We start from the raw sequence: 22,869 nt of genomic DNA, 5'->3' as shown, positions 1-22,869 counted from the left end.
AACCAGCGACGTATCGCCGATCCAGAACCGTGTGAAACAAACACGGCCTAGGAGACAAGGATTTCATTTTTTGCTCAACAACCTCCACCATGTTAACGGGCCGAAAGAGTCTTTAATTTCCAATTGTGTGTTCCATTTTGTTTTTGCACTGGGTAATTCCATCCAAAGAGTTAGAGCATATTCTTGTGGTCCTGTCGTCATATCGACTTTGCACTTACGGACAATTCCGATGTAGACTCCTGCTCGATCGATCGCGGGCGTTCTTTTCGTTATCTGGGAAATTTAGAGGCTGATGAAACGTCCTATTACTCATACCCTGGGATTTTTCGTGTTGTTGAAATGCGTCGTTGCACAATCTTTCACCTGACTTTGAAATTTCCAGCTGCTCTGCAGATATTTATATGTATATATATGTATACAGTATATATATTACGGGCCACCCGTGCCATCTGCCTTTAATTCGAAAAGGTTTTAGCTCAGCGAAGAGCATCCGACATTCTTTTCAGAACGTTGCACACTGCCGTCTAGGTAACATCAACTCAGCCTTTTTAACTCACCACCCATCTCGGCAGTTCCGGTAAGAATAATTTCTCGACATGTTATTCCTCGTTACCATGCAAAGCGAACGACTGTCAATCGGTGGGCACGGGCGACTTGTTCAAGCGCTTAATTGACCTCATGACGGAGGCCCCAGGTTCAGTGGCTTTCGGCGATCGCAGTTTCCCTGGTTATGATGACACGTTTCCTTTTTGAAGGAACACAGCCATTAAGTCATTTAGTTGCACATTCATTATGTATTCCCTGTTGAGTCTACGGAACTTACCCAGAGTGATTTCAGGTGTAGTATAAATGAATGAGAATGCCGGGGACTTGCAAAAAGAGAGAACAGAGTCGCATCGCAATGAACGAACCAGTGGTGTATCGGATGGGAGGGGGCTTCCCCCCTGAATTGTTTTTCACTCTTGTCCGTTTGTACCAGAATACTTCATGTGTGAGTATAGGAAAAAAGGTAATCGGTATTACTTTTTATCAAACTCTAGCACCAAAAACCCCGAGAAAGCAACACCACGAAATAAAAGCAAAGATATGGGGACCGCGAGTAAGGCTTTTGATATTTTTTTTCTATCATGTGGAATAAGGTTAAAGCAGCATTCCATTTTTGAATTTGCCCCCCTCCCCGACGCCAAAGCTGGATTCGCAACCGGAACGAACAGTCAAAGATGAAGGACGTAATTGTTCAGTCTAAGAAGTGTAACGCATCTTTGTTTCCTCGCTTGTACCTGTCCGTAGTACTTGTAAAAGTTGCGTTGTCTGGCTGCTTTATTGAAGGTGGCTAAGATGTCGTCAAAGAACGTCGGCCTGGGAGGTTTGGGGTTCACATCATCTGGCGTGGCCAAGGGCTCGCCCGCAGCCTCCATGATGTCCTCACACGGCAACGTGAAGTCCGGCTCAGCAGTGGCCGCCATGCAGAGCTGTGGGGCCAAGGGCGGCCCGTCCTCGGTGTCTTGTACCACTCGCCCAGGCGGGGGAGGCGCCAGCCAGTCAATCAAGTGCTCCAAGAAGTAAGCCAGATGGGGTCAGGGCTGTCGAAGGAGCAGGCTTGCAGTAACAAGGGAAATTTGGAATGGCGAGCATGACCTGGAAAAACCCGGCCGCCAGGGGCTGTTGTGATGTATTCAAACCTGTTATTCAAAACTTTTACTTTTCTTGTGATGTTCAGCGCAAATTAGTAAAACAAAATCTTGGAATAGTTTATGGGTGTAGACAGCTTTAATTAATGCGCCCTGCTTGTGAACTATAAAAGTACTTAAACAGTTTACCTCTTCTTATTCTGATTAATTGTACAATAAGAAACCGTTTTGCCATTTTCAAAACAAAAAAAATAAATAAAGAAAATTACGGCCCCACTTCCTGTAGGATATATATATTTTATGATATAATTTGAAAAGGTCTGCAAAATTACACACCTATGATGGATTAAAAAAAAGTGATGATCAAATTGGACAGAAGCGAAACATTTTACCCATTAAGTAAGCAAATGATGTCACATTTTAAAATTTAGCTACCCTTGTAATTAAAAAGATTACGAGGTTAAAATTTTTCTTAAAGCAACAATGGTGATTGGTTGATCAGTTACACAGATTATTTTTGGTGGCATCATATAAATACGTCCTTCAGTATGATTATACACGATGGTGGCTTAAAGAGGACAAAATGAAGTTGATAAATCATTTTGGTGATATTAAAGGGCATTTGGGGGATCTTTCCTGATTAAATTCTGTTAAATTTGCAATATGTGGTTGCCAGTCGTCACAAAATAAATACGTTGTGAATACTTTACCACATGTTCATTTTACAACGTGCTACAATAGCATTGTTCTTCTCCACGTTACAAACCTTTCTGAGTAAAACAGTTGTTTGACCCCGGGACCAGGTGGGTGTTATTCAACATCAAGTTCAGAAGTTCACATGTTCCAATTTCACCTGTGATGTCCCCATTCCCAACTACGAGCACACTTGAAGATAATGTCATGCAGAAAACGATGGACATGTTGTTGCCATTGTTTATAAATTTTTTGCACGCAGTGAGTAGGGATTTCAGAGTCCTATTGTTGAGCGAAACTGGCAACAGTCGTTCCCCCGTGTCGTTGTGCAGTTTAATTGGTCCCGTTACAAAAAAAAAGTAACGGTGTCAGCTGTAAGTTGTAGCAAAGCGCGGCACAGTTGCAGTTCTCTCACGCACGGTCCATGGAGCTCAGAGCGCCCCCAAATAACGTCCTCTGGTGTCACTGACATGACACGGGCTGTTGTTAGCAACCGGGCCGAAATTTCGTACGCACTAAAAATGGTATTTGGAATTCCCCACACGGAAGTACCTACGCGCGTTGCGAAATCTTGAAGCGCCATCATAATAGTTGTTTACCTCTTCGTCGCTGGTTAGTGGTTATAAAAACCGGAAGCAGGGCCAGACTTCAACAAGGTGAATTCTCTCTTGGTTAAAAGAGACCACACAGAATTTGAACCCACCGATGTTTACGTTTTACACGTCAGAGAGTGAAGGAGTCAGGACAGATCATCATGGCTAGCCAAGGTAAGAATGTACATGTTCATGCGTCGTCATAATGGGATACATGTATTGTGCATGACATGATTGCTAGTGAGATGTGTAGAATTGTGTACGTGTGGCAGAGGTAGAAATTTGTAATTTTTTTGTCAGCGTCTTTTCAAAGGAGTATAATACCCTCTATAAAAAATAGAGTTTTTGTTTAGAGATCCCACGGATTTTTCTGTTAGTGTATATCCCCCAAGGAGCTATATGAGGTGACATCGGCAATAGCATTAGTCTATACCTGCGTCACAGAATGGCAACTGTGTCATTCCACCACCAGATAAATTCAAAGATTATGTTTGATAAACAGAGTTTCCCCTTTTCCATGTTTTTTAAGTGGAGTCTGCTGCTGAACGCTTTTATTTATAATTGTTGAAGTTATTTGTAGCATTGCTGGGGACAGCAATGATTTAAGATTGAGTGCGTGTGGCAAAACTAGAAATTTATTATGGTTTTTGTTGGCGTCTTTTCATAGGACCCTCTAAAATACAGTTTTTGTTTAGAATTACCCGGGCTTTTCTGTTATATGTATCCCCCTTTTTTTTTAGTTTGGCCCTTGCTTCTGCCCGTATAACTTGACCCCATGCTCTGGCCACATTTAGCTTTGAAGAGCAGACCATCAGAGACACTGTCACTGTTCACTGTTCCTCTTAACTGGAGTGTGCGTTTCTGCTTGAGTCAGGTTTCTGTCTGCTTCTATGAGTCAGTGATTGAAAGCCAAACTCTCCTTATTAGGTCCATTTTACAAACTGTGTTGGGTTTTGGTTTTTCATTTTTGGGGGGTATTTTAGTCCTTTCAAAGTTTTTTTTAGTCCTTTTGGTTTTGGCATTTTTTCCAGTACTTTTTCATTAATAAATAATTTTTTGGTCTTTTTTTGGAAGTCAAATATTGGTGTCAGAGTCCTTATTAATTCGGTTTCCCGCGACTTTCCCCTCAAAGATCCCTTGGTTTGGTTAGAGTTTTTCTTGTTTTGCGAGTTCACCAGTGTGACATTTTCCCCGTTATATACGCTTGATTTTACACAGACCATTATTGGACATGTTCTCTGGGACCCAGCGTGTTGCAGACCAGTGAATAAATTTCCAGAGACGGCACGATTAACTTTAGCTCACTTCACTCAACAAAAATAAGATGCGTGTCTATTCGTGAAATTGAAAATCCACGTTTTCCTACTTTTGGCCCTTTTGTATTTTTCCATACGGAAGGGGCAGACGTAACCTGTCGCATTGTAACAAGGATGCATGCACTCTTCGTGAAAAAGAAAATCTTGCTTGACGTACTTTTTGGCCTTTCAAGTCAGTACGATTTGGACGTGTACGAGGAACATTAAGATTGGTGTCTTTTCTTAAAAACGCAAAATGCACCTATGGAGATTTTGGACCTAATTAAAAAACTTGAATGCAATCCAAATCGAAAAAATGCTGCTTTTGACATGTGGGGCTGTTCGTGAAAAAGGTGACGACTTGTCACCAAAAAATGGACAGTTGTAAATGTACAGATTCGATACAGTTTATCCCCAGAGATCCTAAGAAGTTTCGAAACATGCAAGGATGCACAAAATTTGTGACGGGGCGGATTCCCATTTTCACCAAATGAATAAAAAGGAAGAAAGAATTAAAAGAGGGAAGGAGAAGGAAAAGAGGAGGGGGGTTAGGATGCCCGAAAACACTACAGAGCGCCTAGAATCCCACAATGCCCCGGATCCCACGTTGTAAGGGGTCCGCACCACACACTCACGGGCATTTTACAATTGCTGCTTTCGTTCAACCCGCCTTTTGGAAAATCCAAGTTCACGCCCCCCCGGAAAATCCTGGACCTGCCTCTGTAGAGGAAATTACATGCGATTGCAGGGGCCTTAGTTCAAACATGTTGGGTTATAGCCTATAAAGAGTTCCAAATGTCAGAAATAGAGTCGATACACCTTTGCACGTGAAATGAATGACCTCACTTTAGCCGGTAGTTGACAGATTAGGAACAATGCAAATGGCTCATTTAAAATACATCTTAAGCTGTTAAGTAGGTGGTGTGCACGTAGTCCTATATAATGCACGTAGCTGTTATGAACATAATATGATGTATTTCTGTTACTGCATGGCGGCGTAAATGCAGGTGACATTTTTGAGAATTACCTGATGGAAAAATTTTCTGTTATCCAAATTACGGCAAAAATGCTGCTTTGTGTTTTTCCAAAAGATGCGAGTGCTATCAGCGACGAGTCCCTCTCGAAAATAGCATCTGGCCTGGGAGACACCTACTCTGAATTGGCTGAGCAGCTGGGTTTTGACCAGGATGAGTGGGAGAGCATTTACCTCGCGTATTCAGACCAGGGACCGAAGGAACAAGCCCAGTGCATGTTGACAGCGTGGAGGGACAGGTTTCGGCATGGAAGCGAGAGCATCGACGGCCTGGGGGAGAAAGACTACCTGATTCGGGCGCTCAGGAAGGTTGAGCGGTATGACCTCCTGGGTAACATCGGTAAGCAATTTGGTATTGGTATTAGGTTTTTTACATACAGCAAAATAATCCCCTAGCAAGGGAAATTGTTTCGTACCAAACATCTAACTGCCCATATAGTTGACAGCGAGATTCCACCACCAGAAGAGGCGACGTGGGAAAACTTTTCATTTCACCCTGGTAGCAAAACTTTATGGACTCGTCTTTCAAAAATATCTCCGTGGATGTAACTCTTAAAAGCTTATTCTTTTGATTTGACAAGGAGGTGAGATTCAGTGGAGAATTTAGTGGCTTTTATCCGAAATCGTTTTTCTTTATCGTTTAGTTTAACCCCGTTGCAGTAGTTCTTGGTTGATTCACTCGGGGCATTTGAGACCCCCCCAGCTGAGTGTTATTTTGATCCTGCAGAATTTACGACAGGGTTGATTGTAAAAGAACTCCTACTGTTTTCATCCAAGTTTGAAACACTATGAATGCATTAGCAGTAGTCCTTTTTCAAGATGTTAACCTCCGCCATTTCTAGATATGTTGATCTGTGTTTGCGGTCGAAAGAGATTTCAATGAATTTGAATGTTACATTCAATAATTGTTAAACCGGTCTTCACCCTGTGAATAGGTGTGGAGGTTCTTGACAATACTTTGCTGGAAAATTTGGCAAGTGCCCTGCTGGTCGATTCTTGGCCAACACTGGCTTCACATCTACAACTGGACGTTAACCTGCCCGTGATGATCTCGGAGCAGTTTGATGAAGTCCATGACCAGGCACGACGCATGCTGCAGCTGTGGAGGGAAGGCTATCCTGGACACGACATGATTTGCTGCCTGGCCAAGGCACTGAAGAAGATGGGACGGTATGACCTGTTGGAAAGAATAGGTTAGCAAATGCATTCATCTTGCTTTTGCTAGCATGACAACTTTCTGAAAATGCTATTTTGCGGATTTCATCTTTAGAGGAAGTCAACTAAAGGTTGTAATACCGATGTGAAATGCAACTCGTATAGGGACGCCATCTTTTGCAATTTAATGGGTACAATGAGCCCGTTCGGTTAGGGAAAAGGCCATTTGAGGTCAAGCACGTGCTCAAGTCGCAGTATAGCTGCTCTGATAGGGCAGACGCGTACGCAGGCGCAGACTGCTGTTCTCGAAGGCCCTTTGGATGCACTTCATTTTGGGCATGCGCTGTTGGAATACCGAACCAGCTCAGTCAAGGAGAACGAGCGGGTACAGTCAGACTGTTTAAAAAAGTTTGAAGCATCGGTTGTGAAATGTAAATTCTGATGACCCATTTTGTCAACACCAGTTTGTGGTAAAATCTTGAAAAAAAGCAAGCTGGCGTCAAGTTCTAAGACTGTAAACTTCACTTCTGTATCTAGGGATGGAAGTTTTTGACGACGATTCTCTGAAGCAGTTGGCAGATGCCCTTGGACACGCTTGGCCTAATGTTGCAGACCACATGGGTTTTGATGATGCAGACTGTCAGTCCATCATTGTTGTGTGTCCCAACGAGGTTGATGAGCAGGCCTTGCAGATGCTGACGTCACTGAGGGAGAGATACGGAGGCCTCGTCAAAGTGGATGATCTAAAGAGGGCTCTGAGGAAAATTGGACGGTACGACCTGCTAAAGTTGCTAGGTAAGAACCGCGAGATTTTTGGGAATGATTCTTCTTTAGAGAATCTTAGAGGAGAGGGATGGTGCCCATTTAAGGCAAATTGGAACGGAACATTGGGGGGGGGTGTTGGTGGCATTGAAGTTAATTGTGCTTGTAACATGCCATAACGTTGCATGACCTTTGACCTGCAGGGGAGGAAACTGTAGAGACAATTACCATCCGCAAATTGGCAGAGGGTCTCGGTGAATCCTGGACGGAGTTGGCGCTGTATCTCATGATGGACGATGTCCAGTGTGAAACCATTCTGGAGGATTTCCTGGAGCCCTGCCAGCAGGCGGAGGAGATGCTAGTCCGTTGGCGGGAAAACTTCACTGGTAAAAACCAGGTTGAGTACTTGGGCCGAGCCTTGGTCATGATGAACCGCTACGATCTTGCGGAAGAACTAGGTAACCTACCGTTTTGACCCTGCGGAGTCAAATTAAGCAAGTCCCAGTACAATAATGAAAAAATCTATTTGTGTGCCTTGTGGATGTGGATAAATCTATCTCAAAGATTTCCACAGTTGTGATCAAGTCACCAGAAGTAAGTTCTGAGCAAGTCACAAGTTATCCAGTCTTGTACATATCACAATCTGTAATAATATTACTTCTTTTTGAACTTACATGAGTGACGAGATTGCAGCTATCAAACTCAATCGCAGAACTTCACAACTCACAGAAAAAAGAACTTTTACGAAATACCCAGTGAACAAAATCTCAAGAATAACTTCTGAAGAAAGTTCCTTTTCATTGTAATACTATACTTGCAGCTGGGTCGCGGTGCCTTCCAAAGTGCAATTGCGGCAACACAGATCCTTTCAAGATGCGACGATACATAAGCAAAGACTACGAAGGCCTGACTCGGCCTATCGGCCTGTGCTGCGCCTCCTGCGGCCAAGAGTGGCTAGCCGAACGGTTCCTGTTCCCTCCGGACGTAGACAACACCCGCCCATCGGTGAAAGTGGACAAGGTGGTCCTGAAGGAACAGAAACCGGTTGCTGTGGAGAAAAATCCGGTCTTTCAAGTCAGGGATTGCCGCACCAAGATAGAATATATCGATCGTCTCCGTGACTACTTGAAGGTAGGAGACCACATCACTTGGCGCCGCCCTTACGGCATTTGGCACCACGCGATAGTGTTAGGTTTTACTGATGAGATTGGAAAAATAATCGTCATTCACTGGAATAAACCAAACTGCAGCGTTACCGCGCAGATCGTAGAAGAGGAACTTGACTTACTCAAGCAGTGGGGGGACCTGTATCGTATCGATTACTCTGAAGAGGTAACCCAGGTGAACACGCCAGAGTTGGTTCTTGCTCGGGCTAGATCTCGATTAGGGGAAATTGGGTACAGTCTGCTCGGGGATAACTGCGAGGCATTTGCGTCCTATTGTAAGACCGGCGTTGCAGAGAGCTGCCAGCTTGTCTGGCTGTATCGCAAGTACACAGAAATTATCGAGAAGGCGCTGACTGAATTGAAAGACGGCGTTTGGAAGGTTGGCTATCAGTACGTCCGGAAAGAGTTGCTCTCAGAAGCAGGAAAGAAAACCCTTGGTGCGGTGGCTGGAGCCGAGTTTTTGGAGAGACTTGGCCAAGCAACTGATGTCGTAGGTGTGGGTCTGGTGTTTCTCTTCGAAGGTAAAGCTTGTATCTGGGACCTCGAAAAGATTTATGAAAAGCTGAAGTCAGGTGGCATTTCAAGGAACGATTTTATCGAAACAGCTTCACGGCGCGTAGGCGAAGCAGTTATTGGTGCTGGGTTAGGTTCGGTGATGGGCATAGCTGGGCAAGCTGCAGGGGGTGCTTTGGGTTCCTTTATTCTTCCTGGAATAGGCGGGGCTGTTGGGGCTTTCCTTGGAAGCGTAGTTGGAGGAACCCTAGGCATCATTTTGGGAAAACCTATGGGTTCTGTCGTTGGACCCCACATTGGCCGTGCCTTCACTTCTTTGATGGGAACAGACGACAGGTCAGTGGAGAGTATTGAAGACCTCCAACCAGGAGACCAGATTGTTCTCTATGGGAACCTGCTTCACCCTAGACACCACGCCATAGTGGTTGATCGGTACCCAGGGCTGGGGAAGGTCCAGGTGGTTCACAACACGTATCAACAAGGCGTGGTTGAAGAGCAAGTAGATTTCCCAGAGCGTGTGTACAGGCTGGTCTACGACGAGCAGAAGTGCTATCCGCCAGAGGAGGTCATCAAGAGGGCCCGATCAAAGATCGGAAACAAGGAGTACAGATACTCTCTGGTCTGGAACAACTGCAAACACTTCGCTCAGTGGTGCAAAGTGAAGTAGCCAACCATATCAGACCCGTCTTATCTATATGCAGGCATTAATTTTGCTGGACACAGTTACCAAGAGGTTTTGATCTGAGAAATGGCCTTTTTGTATCGTCATTTTTTGAGAGGCTTTGGGAAGCGATATTATTATCGAAATGGTGTTTGACTGGTAAGATCTACGTCAGTTAAATCGAAAGTAGTTACATAGCAGGCTGATCCCAAGGCAAGTTTTTATTTGAAATTGAATTCTATGCCTGATGTAATTGCATGCCCTTCTTTATCACAGTGTCGCATTAAGTCCACACTTGCTGACGAGCTCCCTGCTGCATATGGTACTTAGCAGATGGTATTTCATCAAATGTGGGCAATCAATTCTCAATCTTACAATCTTACAGATTGAACGGAACTTTGCACTGCAGTGGTGAGTAGGGAACACGTAATCTTATTGGTAAATTCTGTTGATGAAGAGAGCTTTATCTGTTGGTATAGGCATACAATCCTATAAGCTCAATGGTGTGAATTTTTTTAATAGTCAATTTCCCTCGCATTTACTAGCATTCTGTCGTTTTCATTGTAATCATATTTTTATATCGTCTGCTATCATTGACCGAGTTTGGCGATCGATAACTTAAATTTGGTTAACTGTATTTCCACTTTAATTGAACTTGCACTAGTTGATTATGATTGGAGTGGTCTGAAGTCAGTTGTTTTGGAAAAGCCAGCTTAGGCATCGCTTTTTTATTATTCACATGCAACTATATTTACTTGTGCTCTAGTTCTCCAGCACAGCCTGGGATGTGTCATTGTTACAAGCCAGAGAAATATTTCGAGGTGGAAAGCATGTATGTATGTGTAAATGTTTCTAAACTTTTGGCCAAAAAAGAGAAAATAGATATGACTTATATAAGTTGATTTTATGTACCTTTAGTTATCTGTAAGAGTTTTGATAAACTGATTTAAGGCTATTGGAGAAACGGAGGTATGAATTTTAAAAGGGCTCATTTCGCTCCATTTTGATTACATACATGACATCTTGTCACAGTTCACAATTACATGTTTGTCCAGCTTATTGTAATGAGCCGGAAAGTTACTTGGAAAAGAGGAACAAAATAATGTTTCAGGATTTTTTGAAAAAAAGAAAGATTTTTGACTCGTTAATTTTACATACAGTTATCTGTAATACGTTTGATGAACTGATTTAAAGCAAATGGATCAACTAAGCTACAAATTTAGAAAGAGGGCTTGTTTTGCTTTTTTGTTTTTATTTTCGTGACATCTAGTCAGTTTGAGGTCTACCCTTTCTCACACTCACTACAAAACGTAAAATTCTTTGTCAGGCATTTTGCTATTTCAATAGCAACATCACGCCTATAGTATCAGTTCGTACAATTCATTTCATCAACACATTATAACTTCCAGAGGCCAGACTTGGGTCAAATTGTAACAGGGCACCCAAGGTGGAACACAGTTGTGACGGAGGTACTGAATGGAGACTGACTGTGGCTGCAAACTTAGGCTCTTTTCAAAGGTGGCGTATATTTTGACATTTCAAAATGAGGAACGAAATACACGGGCCAAAGGCGTCATTCTGCTCAGCTAAACAAACCCTCTCACCGTAGTTATACGCGCTACTGGTAACCTTGAATATCTGTTGGAAGTACATGTAGTCTGTTATGTGTATAAATAATGGAAGCCCTGTGACTAACAATAGTTTAGTTTCTGTTTTGTATGCACAAAGATAATATATGGCAGAATATGTTTTTTTGTTTTTCCACTTGCTTAAATTCGTAGACATGTAAGTGATCAATCGTCAGAATTTTGAACCACGAAGATCGACCTGTTCACGGCAGGTTCAGTGACCATGGCTTATTATAAACGCGTTCAGACTCTGTCTTTCGAAAGGATCCATGATTGTATTGCATTATGAATGGAATAATCCGGCGTGAAGTTTTGGAAGCCCAGTGGAGGGGCGGATCCACAGGAGTTTTTTGTCGGGACAAGACTTACAACATGCTGTTGTTGATAGTGGACCTCTCTTGGTTTTGTCCTTGCCCGTACACGTAAAAAGAGCCTTCTTTAGGCTGGTGGGGGTCTTCAAGCTTTCAAATGATGTTTAGCCCCTAACCCCCCCCCAAAAAAAACCCAAAAAACAAACAAAAACAAAAAACAAAGAAAATTGGTATGAGCAGGGCCGGGGAAAGTTTGACCCCCACCCCCTCTACATCCGCGCCGGCAACGTGTGTGGTTTCACTCCAAGAATGACCTCTCCTCACATTACTCTTATCCATTCTAAAGCACGGTGTGATAAAGATTAATGAACTTCTTGTGACAGTTGGATGGTTTTTGTTTACTTCAGAGTAAGACCTGCTTTATTTTGAAAATGCTATTAAAATGGTTTTGAAAACTTGACTTTGGGTTCCCTAGCTCTTACCTTACCATTAGAGTGGAATCGCCCTTATCGTGGCAGCATGCTTTGAGAAGACCACAGCAAGCCCGGTAGTGGAGGGATGCCGTGCTTTGGTTTTTGTGCCACGAACAAATTGTAAATGCTGTTGTGGAACATATTAAGCAAAATTGGAAAAACTATTCGGCAGTAAATGCAAAACTTCACAACCATGTTCGTTTTTGGGAGGAGTGATCAAGCAGCCTGTCTGTTTACCTTTGTATGATGCTTGACTGTTGAGATCGATTCTTGCAAACACACAACACTAAGTTGGATCTGTGATTTCTTTTCGGGGGGGGCCATATCTTTGTTTGTCCTTTATCGTACACACAAAATAAGATCCCTTCATTATGTATGCCTTTTGGGGGTCTTCTGGTATTAAGACGTAGGCATGGGTATAATTAATCTAGGCGTGATATGCAGGGCAGAAGTCCACTCACCAAACCCGCTGGAAAATGGAAAGAAAGTCAAGTTAAATTTTAAGAGACCATTACAATAATTTAACCTTTATAAAAGCATCAGTGTTCGTTTATTAATAGATGAATCCGTAGAATGTTTAAGACAACAGTGGTAGATTGAAAAATAAGCCAGAAGCCAACTAAAATTTAGTATTACAATTTTATTGAAGAGATATTTTGAGTGGTAAATAAATAATACAGCCACTGTCTACAATATGAGGTGCCCTGTGTAAATCAATTGTCTCAGACAATGATTGTTGAATATTTGTCTTAGATAATGACATTTGTAGCAATTAAAACATTTTAAATATTTTTTAAATGTTATCTAATTATTTTCAAAACAATATTGTTGGCATCTACATTACTTACAAATAATTTCGACACAAGTATTTATGTGCAATCTACAAACATGTTAACATTTTCGTTCAAAGTTCGAACCAATTGCCATTATATGTTTATATTTTTAGCCAAGACTTTTTGATTTTGTTCCAAAGTTTGTTTTCACGACAAATATATATATTTTTTAATTTTGTTTTTACAACAACATTTTTTTCCTCAAAATTGGTTTAAACGAGATGCATTTTTTCTGGTCCCAGACTGAGTTACCTCCGTGTCCTTGGCCCAATTTCTTTTGTTATACGGCTCACTCAACCTATCTGGTCAGTGGTCTATCAATATAGGAGATTTTCAATTGTTTCTGTCCGTGAAATCTTGGATACCCCGACATAGCCATTTGTTTACACAGTTATTCATTTGCAATACGAACACAGTCTGGGTCTTTTCGCTTGGGAAACCAGAATGCATTCAAGGCGGTGAGCGAAACTGCTGCAGACTGGCCCCAATCTAGGACTAGAAAATAGATCTCGTTGAAATAAATTTAAAAAATATATATATTTGTGAAAACTTGGGAAATATCTAGTATAAACAAACTTTGATAAAAGTGGATCCCGTTAAACAAACCCTGGGAAAAAATATGATCTCGTAAAACCAAACTTTGAAAATATATCTCGTAGAAAAAAATGTTGGAAGAAGTTCTCTTAAAGTCTCTCGTAAAAATACATTTGAAAAAACACACTTAATTTTCTCCCCAAATATACTTGATTACGTTTAAGGACTTTCGTAAGCAATGGTTTGTAAAATCAGCATTTATTAACAAATACCATTGCCTGTGTAAATTATTTACGAAGACTAATCTGTCATCACTATTATTTGTACGCATGCAGTTATTATAATGTTATGGTTTGATGTTAACAAGTTTTCGACACAGAATGTAAGAAATCAAGCTTTATAAATCAAACCATTTTGCTTTATCTCAGGTGCAACGTGCCCCTCAGATGTTAGGCATCACACCAGCCAAAAACTGTTGACTGATATTACGTGATATAACAATGAACAGGGTTTAGAAAAGTGCTACATGTACATGTACGTAACAGCACGATAAGGAAAAGAAAATACCATACTACATGCGGTAGAATGCACTACACTCACAGTTTCACAAGCTCCCGAATTTGTAGTCATGCGATTAGTTGGGTCTGAACTCTAATATTCACAAAGTCTTACTAGTAAAGTGAACGTAGCAGCAAATAATCGGTGTCATAAAATTCGAGGGGAACGAGTTTTTGTTTCTTATACCCATTATCAAGTGCACAAAGAGAGATTTAACAGAAAGGAAAACTAAAATGTAATGCAATAAGAGCTTTTAAATGAAACAGAGAACACCATGAAGTCATAACGGAAGGGAAGAGGTACTAATTATGGTCTAAGCTCTACAGGAAAGGTTACGTTTACATTTACTATTTTTACACGTGAAGATGAGACGTTTTAAATGTTTACAGTTTCTTCTGGGGTGTCATTTAGGGAGTGCTTTTCTAAAATTTTCTAAAGGGTATATGTAAAAGGGACACTACATGTAGCTTTCATGTGTACTGTGTGAACACACTTATTTCCTTAGTTCTATTTTTCTTATATCTTTTGGAGGTTTTATGATTTTGTATACTTAACTGTAATTGTAATGAATTCTTACAGTAGTTTTTATGTAACTTTGTAAATGCGCCTTCGAATATTCCCTGATGGAGAGCGCGCACAAGAAATGTAATAAATTATTAGTATTATTAATGATCTGAGTAAAACGTGACCAGTTTAGCTAACGTAGTCCGCAGACAAAAGTATCATACTGGAATCTACTTCTAAAATTTTGTCATGTAACAAAAGCTAAGGAGAGGCAACATGGAAAGTAACGTACTCCCCTGGGTTTATGGGATTTGTTCATATTTTGTTTCTTATTTTGGTTTCAGCATAATTGTAACACTCTTCTTCGGATACACGTTTTCCACGTGGCATTGCTTGACGGGCAAAGGCAAGTTCAGAAAAACGTTTGAAGTCCGCGGTAGCGCATGCAGAATTTGATTATGCGCCTTTCCATTGGCAGTTTCATGTACGCTGGCGTGATTAGAGGCTTTGAAGGCCCGTGCATGTCCGCGAAAGTCTGTGTAAATGGAACGCTTACCGTCAAAAATCACAGGACTGAAAAACCTGAGTAGATCAATGAAAAGGTGAAACTGGTTCTACCAAGGCCAACATTAATTTAACGTATTATTAATGAGCACACGAACTGTGACGATCACGTGTAATGTTCTCGTAGCCCCATGACAGACAAAACGCAGTTAAAATCGTGCAAAATCCAGTTCAAAGATTTTAATGTGTCTCTATTGCATTCAGATGCCGACTGACTGGATAAAAACCGGTAACATGTCGGAGTTTGCACCACTGAGCAAACTCGCTCCCGTCCTGTCTTGTCAGCCGAAACTCCTTATTGATCTGCGACCGGGCTCTCGCCACGACGTCGTATGGAGAACGACACTCTTTGGAATCGTACACAACTTTTTTGACCGGACCACTCAAATGCATTTCCTCCTTCACTACCATTCCTGCCCTGTGGTACACCAATTCTATTTTCCCGTCCGATTGATTCACGGCTACAACTATTGCATGTTGGTTGGACTGCTTCTGGGTGCTGAAATACATGATCTGGTCACCCGGTGACAGGGCACTGATTGCCCTTACTATCCTGTTATCGTATCTAATACTTAAAGTCACTGCCTTTTTAACTAGTTTGTTCAGCAACCATCCCGACACAGAACCGACACAGCGCCCGATGAAAGCCCCCAGAGACCCACCGATTACGCTCCCCAAGACCGGCACGCCAAAATGGGTACCAATGGTGGTCCCAACGAACTTCCCGGCAACACCACCCGCAATGGCACACCCAGTTTTATTCAGCGCCTTTAGTACTGTTATTGTGGTCGCCAGAACAAATTCCTTATAGGTCACGTTCCCGTCCTTTCTCTGTTGCCAGAGCTTTCCAATGTCCCACACACAGGTCATACCCTTAATGACGAGGACGACCCCAGTTTCTACCCCTTCGCAAATGTCAGATAACATTTGACCGTCGTCAGACTGACCCTCTAGTTCACCCAGTACCTCCTTAACCCCACCTATCGCATCTTTGAACTTACCCAGTCCCGAAAGCACTTTATTAATGACCTTTCTGCACTTTTGAAAACACCCTGCCTCCTGACGCTTTTCTGCAACAGCTGACTCGCTAGGAGGGACGTCACCTGATGCGTTGGAGGTTGGCGGACGGTCAGAAGTCATGTACCCTATAGACATGAAAACAAATAAGACAATGATGCCGACTGCCATCCAGAGTTAAATCCTCCAATTCCGGGTTCAAGTCTGACTGCAAGTCTTGCAAATGCAAGTCTAAGCCCGCAAGAGCCAAGTTTGGGTCCTATCAACAAACTGAATGTTTTATATATTGAAAAATGGAATGAACAATAAATGAGCATGAAATGAGTACACATAATTCAGAAATCGTTAGCCATTTATCATCATCAGTACTTCAAAGAGAAAAAAAAACAGAAAGAGAACTGACATTTGAAAGTAGTCCTGCAGAAATATTCTCAGCATTTTATCATTGGAGAATCATTACACCATGAAAGGTACGAAAAGTAGAAAAAGTAATATAAAATAACAATGCTGGAGTATGAACCACATTTCTTGAAGTAAGAATAATTTAGGAAAGATTTCTTTGATTGGGAAAGAAACAAAGGTACCTATGAAGTTGCATGTATTTGCCAGTTTACCTGCTCTTTATACGGTGAGAGCAAAACCATTCGTTTGTTGGGTGCACCCTTGTCGGACTCAAGTTCTGGTCTTGAAGCCAATCCTATAATGCTCAATTGTTTACTTGATTCCAAAAAGAAGCATTTTTCCTCAGGTTGTCGAACATGTGTTCACACAGTACAGTCCCCTACATTACCGTGTGTCGAACATAAAGTACGGTCCTCTGCCTCACCGTGAATCAACCAATGGAAGCTATGCTACGTTTCAATTGAAGCAATATCCGCTGACGAAGTTGCATTACAAGAGGTTTACAATGCACTAACGACACAATATCACTAAAGGGAGACTGCTTTCCCCCTTTTGTATTTCTTGAAACCGACTGATTTCCTCACACTTACACCGATGTACAGTTCGGCAGAATCAGCAAGTGTTTCAACCTTGTAACTCTAGAAAAGCGAACCGCATATGGCGAGTTTTAAATGGTTATAATGGAAACTTCACTTATTATCGAGGGCCCAAGGAAATTTTTTTCACACATACGCCTAGCTAGAAACGTTGAAAATAATTTAACAAAAACTACCTTGTGTAAATGCAGAGTCATCAGAACAGGGTCTGTTGAGGACTTGTTCTTCACGAGAATTCGAAGACAATCTACTGGATGCTCTCACGTTCGACGACAAAATAGTACGAAATTCGGTGCTCCTTGAAGGCGCCATTTGTCTATATTTGCGATGGGACGCAGTGGGAGCAGTGGTTAAGGGACGCGTCTGTGGTGGCCTTGGCACTGCACACGAAGAAGGACGTCGTTTAATAGAAGGGTCAATAATAGGATTTCTAAGTAGCAACACTTTAAAAAAAAAGTTCTGTTTAGGTTGAGGCTAAGTGTAGTACTAATCTGACGTGACAGAGGTAATCCTTAGTGAGGAGTCTGCATGTGTTATTCGTCGCACGAACAAGAAAATATGTATTCTTTATCCACATAATTAGAAACCTAAAAAATGAGTTTTAAATTTTCACATTTGTTCCCACATTTGTTAAGAATCATCGAAATATTCGATTTTCTGAGAAAAGATACGTTGTTGTGGAAAAATCCATTTTCTCAACTTGTCACTTTAAGAGGATAGAACCGAAGGATGTTGGGGACCTACCTGGTGTAAATGCAGTGTCCTTAGAAGTGGTACCGTTGGGGAATCGCCTCTCAAGGAAAACCGTCGACGACCTTTCGGGTGCACCGTCCAGCAACGAGACATCAGAGGGATACTCTGCGCTCCGTGACGGCACCGTTTCTCTAATTGTCCGATGAGATGCTGCAAGAGCGTTACTCGACGCAGGTTTTCTGAGAGGTGGTACTGCACATTATGAAGAACGGTTTGCACCGAAGCAGGAAGTTTAAAAACAATTTTAGACACTGATTTACAGAAGCAATTTCTTTAAAATGGAAGAAAATTATATTCTCTTACGAAATACCCTGATTCGCACCTTTCTCCAAAAAAAAAAAAAAAACCTGTCTCTCACCTCTCAAGAAAGAAAATCTCACACGATGAGAGTTTGATTCCGAAAAAAAATTGTAAGAAGTAGATTCGTAAACAAGCATCATGACCCTCCTCATTGTTTGGGGGCCATCCAGGAAAAGGATAAAGGTGTTTAACTATTTCAAAACACTTGTTTATTTACAGTGAGGTGTTCTTGTCGAGGTTTGTGGCCTCTCTTTCGAGTAGCATCCACGTGGATTACTATCGCTCTGCCTAACTGCTTCATCTGTCCAAAACATTTCTTGTGTTGGTGCTACGTGCATTAGAAAAACAAACAGACAAACAAACACATTACCACAGAGATACTTTGCTGGGATTCGTCCTTCAACTGCAATTCAAAGGCCCTATTATTTATTGTAAAAGGAAACGTTTGACCATGCGTGTGCTGAAGAGTAGCATATTGCCCTCAATTTTGACAGAATTTTTGTGAGCTCGTGTGTATGAACATTCAATACCGTGGGAAAGAACCTTCTGTTCGTGCGGAGTTTGTAAGTTAATGTTCGAACATTTGAATTCATAAACTCATCCTACCAATCAGTCGGGAAAGGTCCGGACGGCCTGCGAGGGTCAGAGCGGCACTCAGGTACTGGACTGGATTGTCCCCTTCAAAGTTGGCCCTCCAGATCCTCATCAAACTCCTCCCTGGCAGCTCGTAGGGTACCCTGTACTGGATCGAACGAGTTTCCCGATAATCGAAGCCCAGGAAACGAGCTAGGTCCTGCCAAGAGTGACCCAGGGATGTTCCTATTTCCTCCAGGACCTCTGGATCAAGATCTTCCACATCTGTTGGCATTCAAGTAAATTAGTAAAATCTTTTTTATCAAACTGGGATTACATAATATGAAAAACTTCTCTATAGACATCGATAACAACCTTCTCCCCCCAAAACCCCCCAATTTTACCATGAAATGTAACATTTACGGATGTCCAAGTACCAATGGTCGATCACATATTTTACCTCTTGCAAACGGATTTTGTTTGGGCAGTTGGTAATGGTTTTATCGTCTTGCATGTATGCCTTAAACCAAGAAATAAAAAAGATGAATTTGTAATCGCAACTCCTAAAAGTATTCATTGGATGTCTGAACGACATATCACTTCAGGTTCTTCCTTCAAAGTCTGCAAGATTTCACGATGTCCTTCAGACGTGCTTCGAGTCCACACCACCCTTCTTTATGGAATATTACTAAAAAATTCAGCTGTACAGTGTTTTAATCTCGGCTTTAGCAGTACTTATACATTTAATACGAAACAAGCAACGCCTGGAATTAGGAACCCTTGATTTGGGGTTTTCATTTTTTATCATAATTACATTATACTGGAGTCTACTCACCCAGCTCACCAAGAAGGTCATATCTGCGGATGCGTTTAAGCGCCCAAATCAGGACGGTTCTCATGTCGTGTTTGTCGTAAAACTCCCGCCATTTAAATAGCATGTCTAGACTATTTTCAATCCTTGCATAGACCTCCCAGTCGAAACCCAGATACACGGCTAGATCTTGCCAATCTTTCCTACTATCAAGGGCTCTGGCCAACTTTCTAAGACACTCGTCATCCACTACCTCGGCACCTGTGATTGAAAAAAAGTCAACAGTTGAGCATTTTGAGTTTATTATTTTTGCGCCGGGGCCTAAATAACAGAACAATGAATGCCATGCTTTGATAAAATTGCTGTTAGGCTACAAAATACTTAGAATAAAAGGACTAAGAATGTTTTTTAAAAGAACATAACAGTTCACAAAAGTAAAAATACTGAAGGTAAAACCACTCTCAAGGAATTTCAATAGCTTCACAGGCAGAATGCAAGTATTTATTGTTGAAAAGAGTAGTGGAACGCCTCAGGACTGAAGAAGTGTGTTTCTTACCTAGTTTTTCAAGCAGATCGTATCGATCTATTTTCTTCAAGGCCACCGTCACGTCGCCCATGTCGCCCCCAGCAGAGCGCAGCCTCCAGTTGAATAACATGTGCCGGGCTTGGTCGTGCACTTGCACTGAGTAACCCTCGATGATGGACACACACTCGCTCCAGTCGAAGCCGAGCTGGAGGGCAAGATCTGGCCAGTCATCCTCCAGCGCGTCTGCTAGAGTGTTCAGAGACTTGTCATCTATCATGATTTCTTGATGGAAGAAAAAATGCGGTCACTGAGAAAATGAGGTTCCTCTACGGTTCCACTCTTCCTGGATCTTGCAAAACGAACCCTATCATCAGAAACTGAAAGTCATTATTCCGTGTAAAATACACCTAAGGCGTGGGTGTAAACATTTGCAAAACTCTGCCTCACCCCCTGGAAAGACTAAAAATGTAACATGTAGAAATTCCCCTAATGTTTTGAACAATTGAAAATATTGTTCCCTCAAAACGTGTTCCTGGTGCTCCCTTGCAGCAATGTACCGTAACGTTCACTGCACTTTAAAAATAGGACCATGAATGCTACGCGTTAAGCAGCGCCTTGTTGCTTCCTTCACACTCCCTGAGTCCATCTACTCCGGCGTCGAATTCCATGTGCACCCTTGCTTGAATACTTCCGAATCGGGCTTTCAGTTCCAACTTGGTAGTCAAGTTCTCACTGGACCTTTAATAGGCTTTCAAATACCTAGCAAGATATGGGACGGGAAGGGGTACCCTCCTACATGTCCAACCCCTGTACACACCCTAAAGTATTAATTGTTACCTGACACATCCCCCTCAAGTACGATCAAACAATGTGTGGGGGAAGTGTGCTCTCTGTCCAACATCTTGCTCATATGAATGCCGGCTTTTCTCCCACGTTCATAACTGTATATATCTGTACTTCTCTCCCAAAGTTTCTTTGCACTCCGGGGTAATACAGCACCGCCTGAGACATCTTAAACATACGAATTGCGCACTATAAAATAAACTGCTAATATATAGGATTTGCTCCTTTTACATCGCAGCTGCGTTTTTCCTTCAAATGACAGCCTATCATTAAAAGTAAGAATAGTTTGCGAAGCCTTACAAACCTCACCCAGCAAGCAAAAACACCGGATAGCAATACACATACCACTGGAAATCAATCACTCTTTTAACGCGCAGGACGAATGTAAATTATAAGCAAAAATAGGGTAAAAGTGAAAAACCACTCAAACGGAGATTTTCTGCTAACTTTGGCTTCCCATACAACTTGTAGGTAAAATGACAGGGATTATTAGCTTACTATGAGACATTTTGGGGTGACTCGTCCAATTCACACATGATTACGTTGTCGCCATCCCATTCATCACCATCGTCGCACCTTTCAGAGTGTAAAAAGCAATAGCTTTATTTGTAAAATGAAAACCCAACCCTTTTTGTTTAGTGTGAAATGCCGTTTGCCTCTAGACAGCCTGGCGTAGCCACGGGGGGGGGTCGGCTTAGGGCAAGTGCCCCCCGCAAATCCCGGTGCTCCCAGGTTTCCCCCGGCAGTAAAAACCAAGATAAATGGATATTGAACAATGATAAAAATGCTTCCCCCCAAAAAAAGCAAACAAACAAACACCCCAACAAACAAACAAACAAACACCCCAACAACCCAACAAACAACCCCAACAAACAAACAAACACCCCAACAAACAAACACCCCAACACCCCCCCAACAAACAAACAAACAAACACCCCAACACCCCAACAAACAAACAAACAAACAAACAAAAACGGACGGACAGACAGACAGACAGACAGACAGACAGACAGACAAACAAAAACATACCACTGAAAGCTGGTGCCCCTTGTGCCCCAATTAAGCTACGCCACGCTACGCCACGCTACACCACTGCCTTCAGGCGCTGCCACAAATCCGAAGCTTGGAGTCTAATTTTCCTCAATTAGTTGTCAAAGCTCACGTGCTGCTTTAACGTCGGAAGCAGTGATGCACACGAAAAGATGTTTTGGCCGTTTATATTAAAGCAAATTTCAGACTTTACAGGCTGTGAATCTTATCTTGAGTCCAACCACCGCCTCTTTCTGTTGCTTGAGTCCCGCTCGACGGCCGCTTAAAATCAGGAGCGAAATACTAACTGAAGTTAATGACGGACTGTGCACATCGTTCATGCACATTACTTCTTGGCTGTACGTCGACACGATCAGGGCCAGATATTATCGCTGTGGCAACGTATGGTCTGTTGATTTTGTATGGCATGGGTAACTGACAAGTTTGTGGGTGTTTACCGATATGCTGTGATACAGTGCCAGCGATGGAACTTGTTTTGATTTCGTCAGCGTTTGAAGTCCGATGTATTGTTGATCCTATCATGAGGTCGACTGCAAATTTTAAAGCAAGATACTTACGTTGGAAGCTTCAAAATTATAACATTATAATTAAGAAGTATCTAGTACCGTAGAATTTCTGTCAAAGAATGAAGCCACAAACAAAGCAGTGGCTAACTGTTCTCAAAATCAGGCGAGTCCTAATCAGAGCTGTATATTGAGAACTTAGCAACTTCAGACTTCGTAACAGAATGGCTATTCTTTGTGTGTCGCACATAATGCAGTTATTGTCCACGTGCACTTACGCGCAATACACCATTTTGGTTCCAGTTTCTTTCACTTTCACAGAATCACCACAGCACCACATTGAGTTCTGGAACAGGGCAACCGTATAATATAAAATAATTCAGCCGAAACAAAGCGTTTTCTGGAGATGATCCCTACAAAGAACTACCCACCACGCTCGCCGAAAAACACAACAAAAAGGTAATTTCATTTCTGACACATTTTGAGATTTGAATGAATATGAAGATGAACTAAGGAAACTGACCACCTGGAGCGACATTTGAGTCAGTAACCGTAACATGGGCTTTCTTTTATCAAGATTGTATCCAG

General features: G+C 42.0%; 2 protein-coding genes across 3 annotated transcripts; one reads left to right on the top strand and one right to left on the bottom strand.

The window, feature by feature from the left end:
* Positions 1 to 387: 387 nt before the first annotated feature.
* On the top strand, positions 388 to 12,607 carry LOC147796840 (uncharacterized). The gene is made up of 7 exons (XM_087145461.1): positions 388 to 577; positions 1,330 to 3,091; positions 5,304 to 5,585; positions 6,181 to 6,438; positions 6,938 to 7,195; positions 7,366 to 7,620; positions 7,983 to 12,607. The coding sequence occupies exons 2-7, from the start codon at positions 3,079 to 3,081 to the stop codon at positions 9,506 to 9,508; spliced, it is 2,592 nt and encodes an 863-aa protein (XP_087001587.1). The 5' UTR covers positions 388 to 577; positions 1,330 to 3,078; the 3' UTR covers positions 9,509 to 12,607.
* On the bottom strand, positions 12,535 to 22,172 carry LOC110980975 (uncharacterized). 2 transcript variants are annotated; one of them, XM_022238083.2, is made up of 9 exons: positions 21,758 to 22,172; positions 21,227 to 21,304; positions 19,916 to 20,167; positions 19,384 to 19,620; positions 18,582 to 18,833; positions 18,193 to 18,303; positions 17,667 to 17,867; positions 17,099 to 17,302; positions 12,535 to 16,052 (listed from the first exon to the last, which is right to left on the bottom strand). In XM_022238083.2, the coding sequence occupies exons 2-9, from the start codon at positions 21,234 to 21,236 to the stop codon at positions 15,088 to 15,090; spliced, it is 2,232 nt and encodes a 743-aa protein (XP_022093775.2). In that variant the 5' UTR covers positions 21,237 to 21,304; positions 21,758 to 22,172; the 3' UTR covers positions 12,535 to 15,087. The 2 variants fall into 2 exon arrangements, with proteins under 2 accessions (XP_022093775.2, XP_087001588.1); XM_087145462.1 differs by lacking the exon at positions 21,227 to 21,304.
* Positions 22,173 to 22,869: the final 697 nt, after the last annotated feature.

This window comes from Acanthaster planci, linkage group LG14 (assembly GCF_054643075.1).
Source record: "Acanthaster planci isolate LZ-2023a linkage group LG14, COTS_SCS, whole genome shotgun sequence".
NCBI classification, from domain to species: Eukaryota; Metazoa; Echinodermata; class Asteroidea; order Valvatida; family Acanthasteridae; genus Acanthaster; species Acanthaster planci.
The sequence above is the reverse complement of the archived record's forward strand: the minus strand, read 5'-3'. Positions and strand labels throughout refer to the sequence as shown.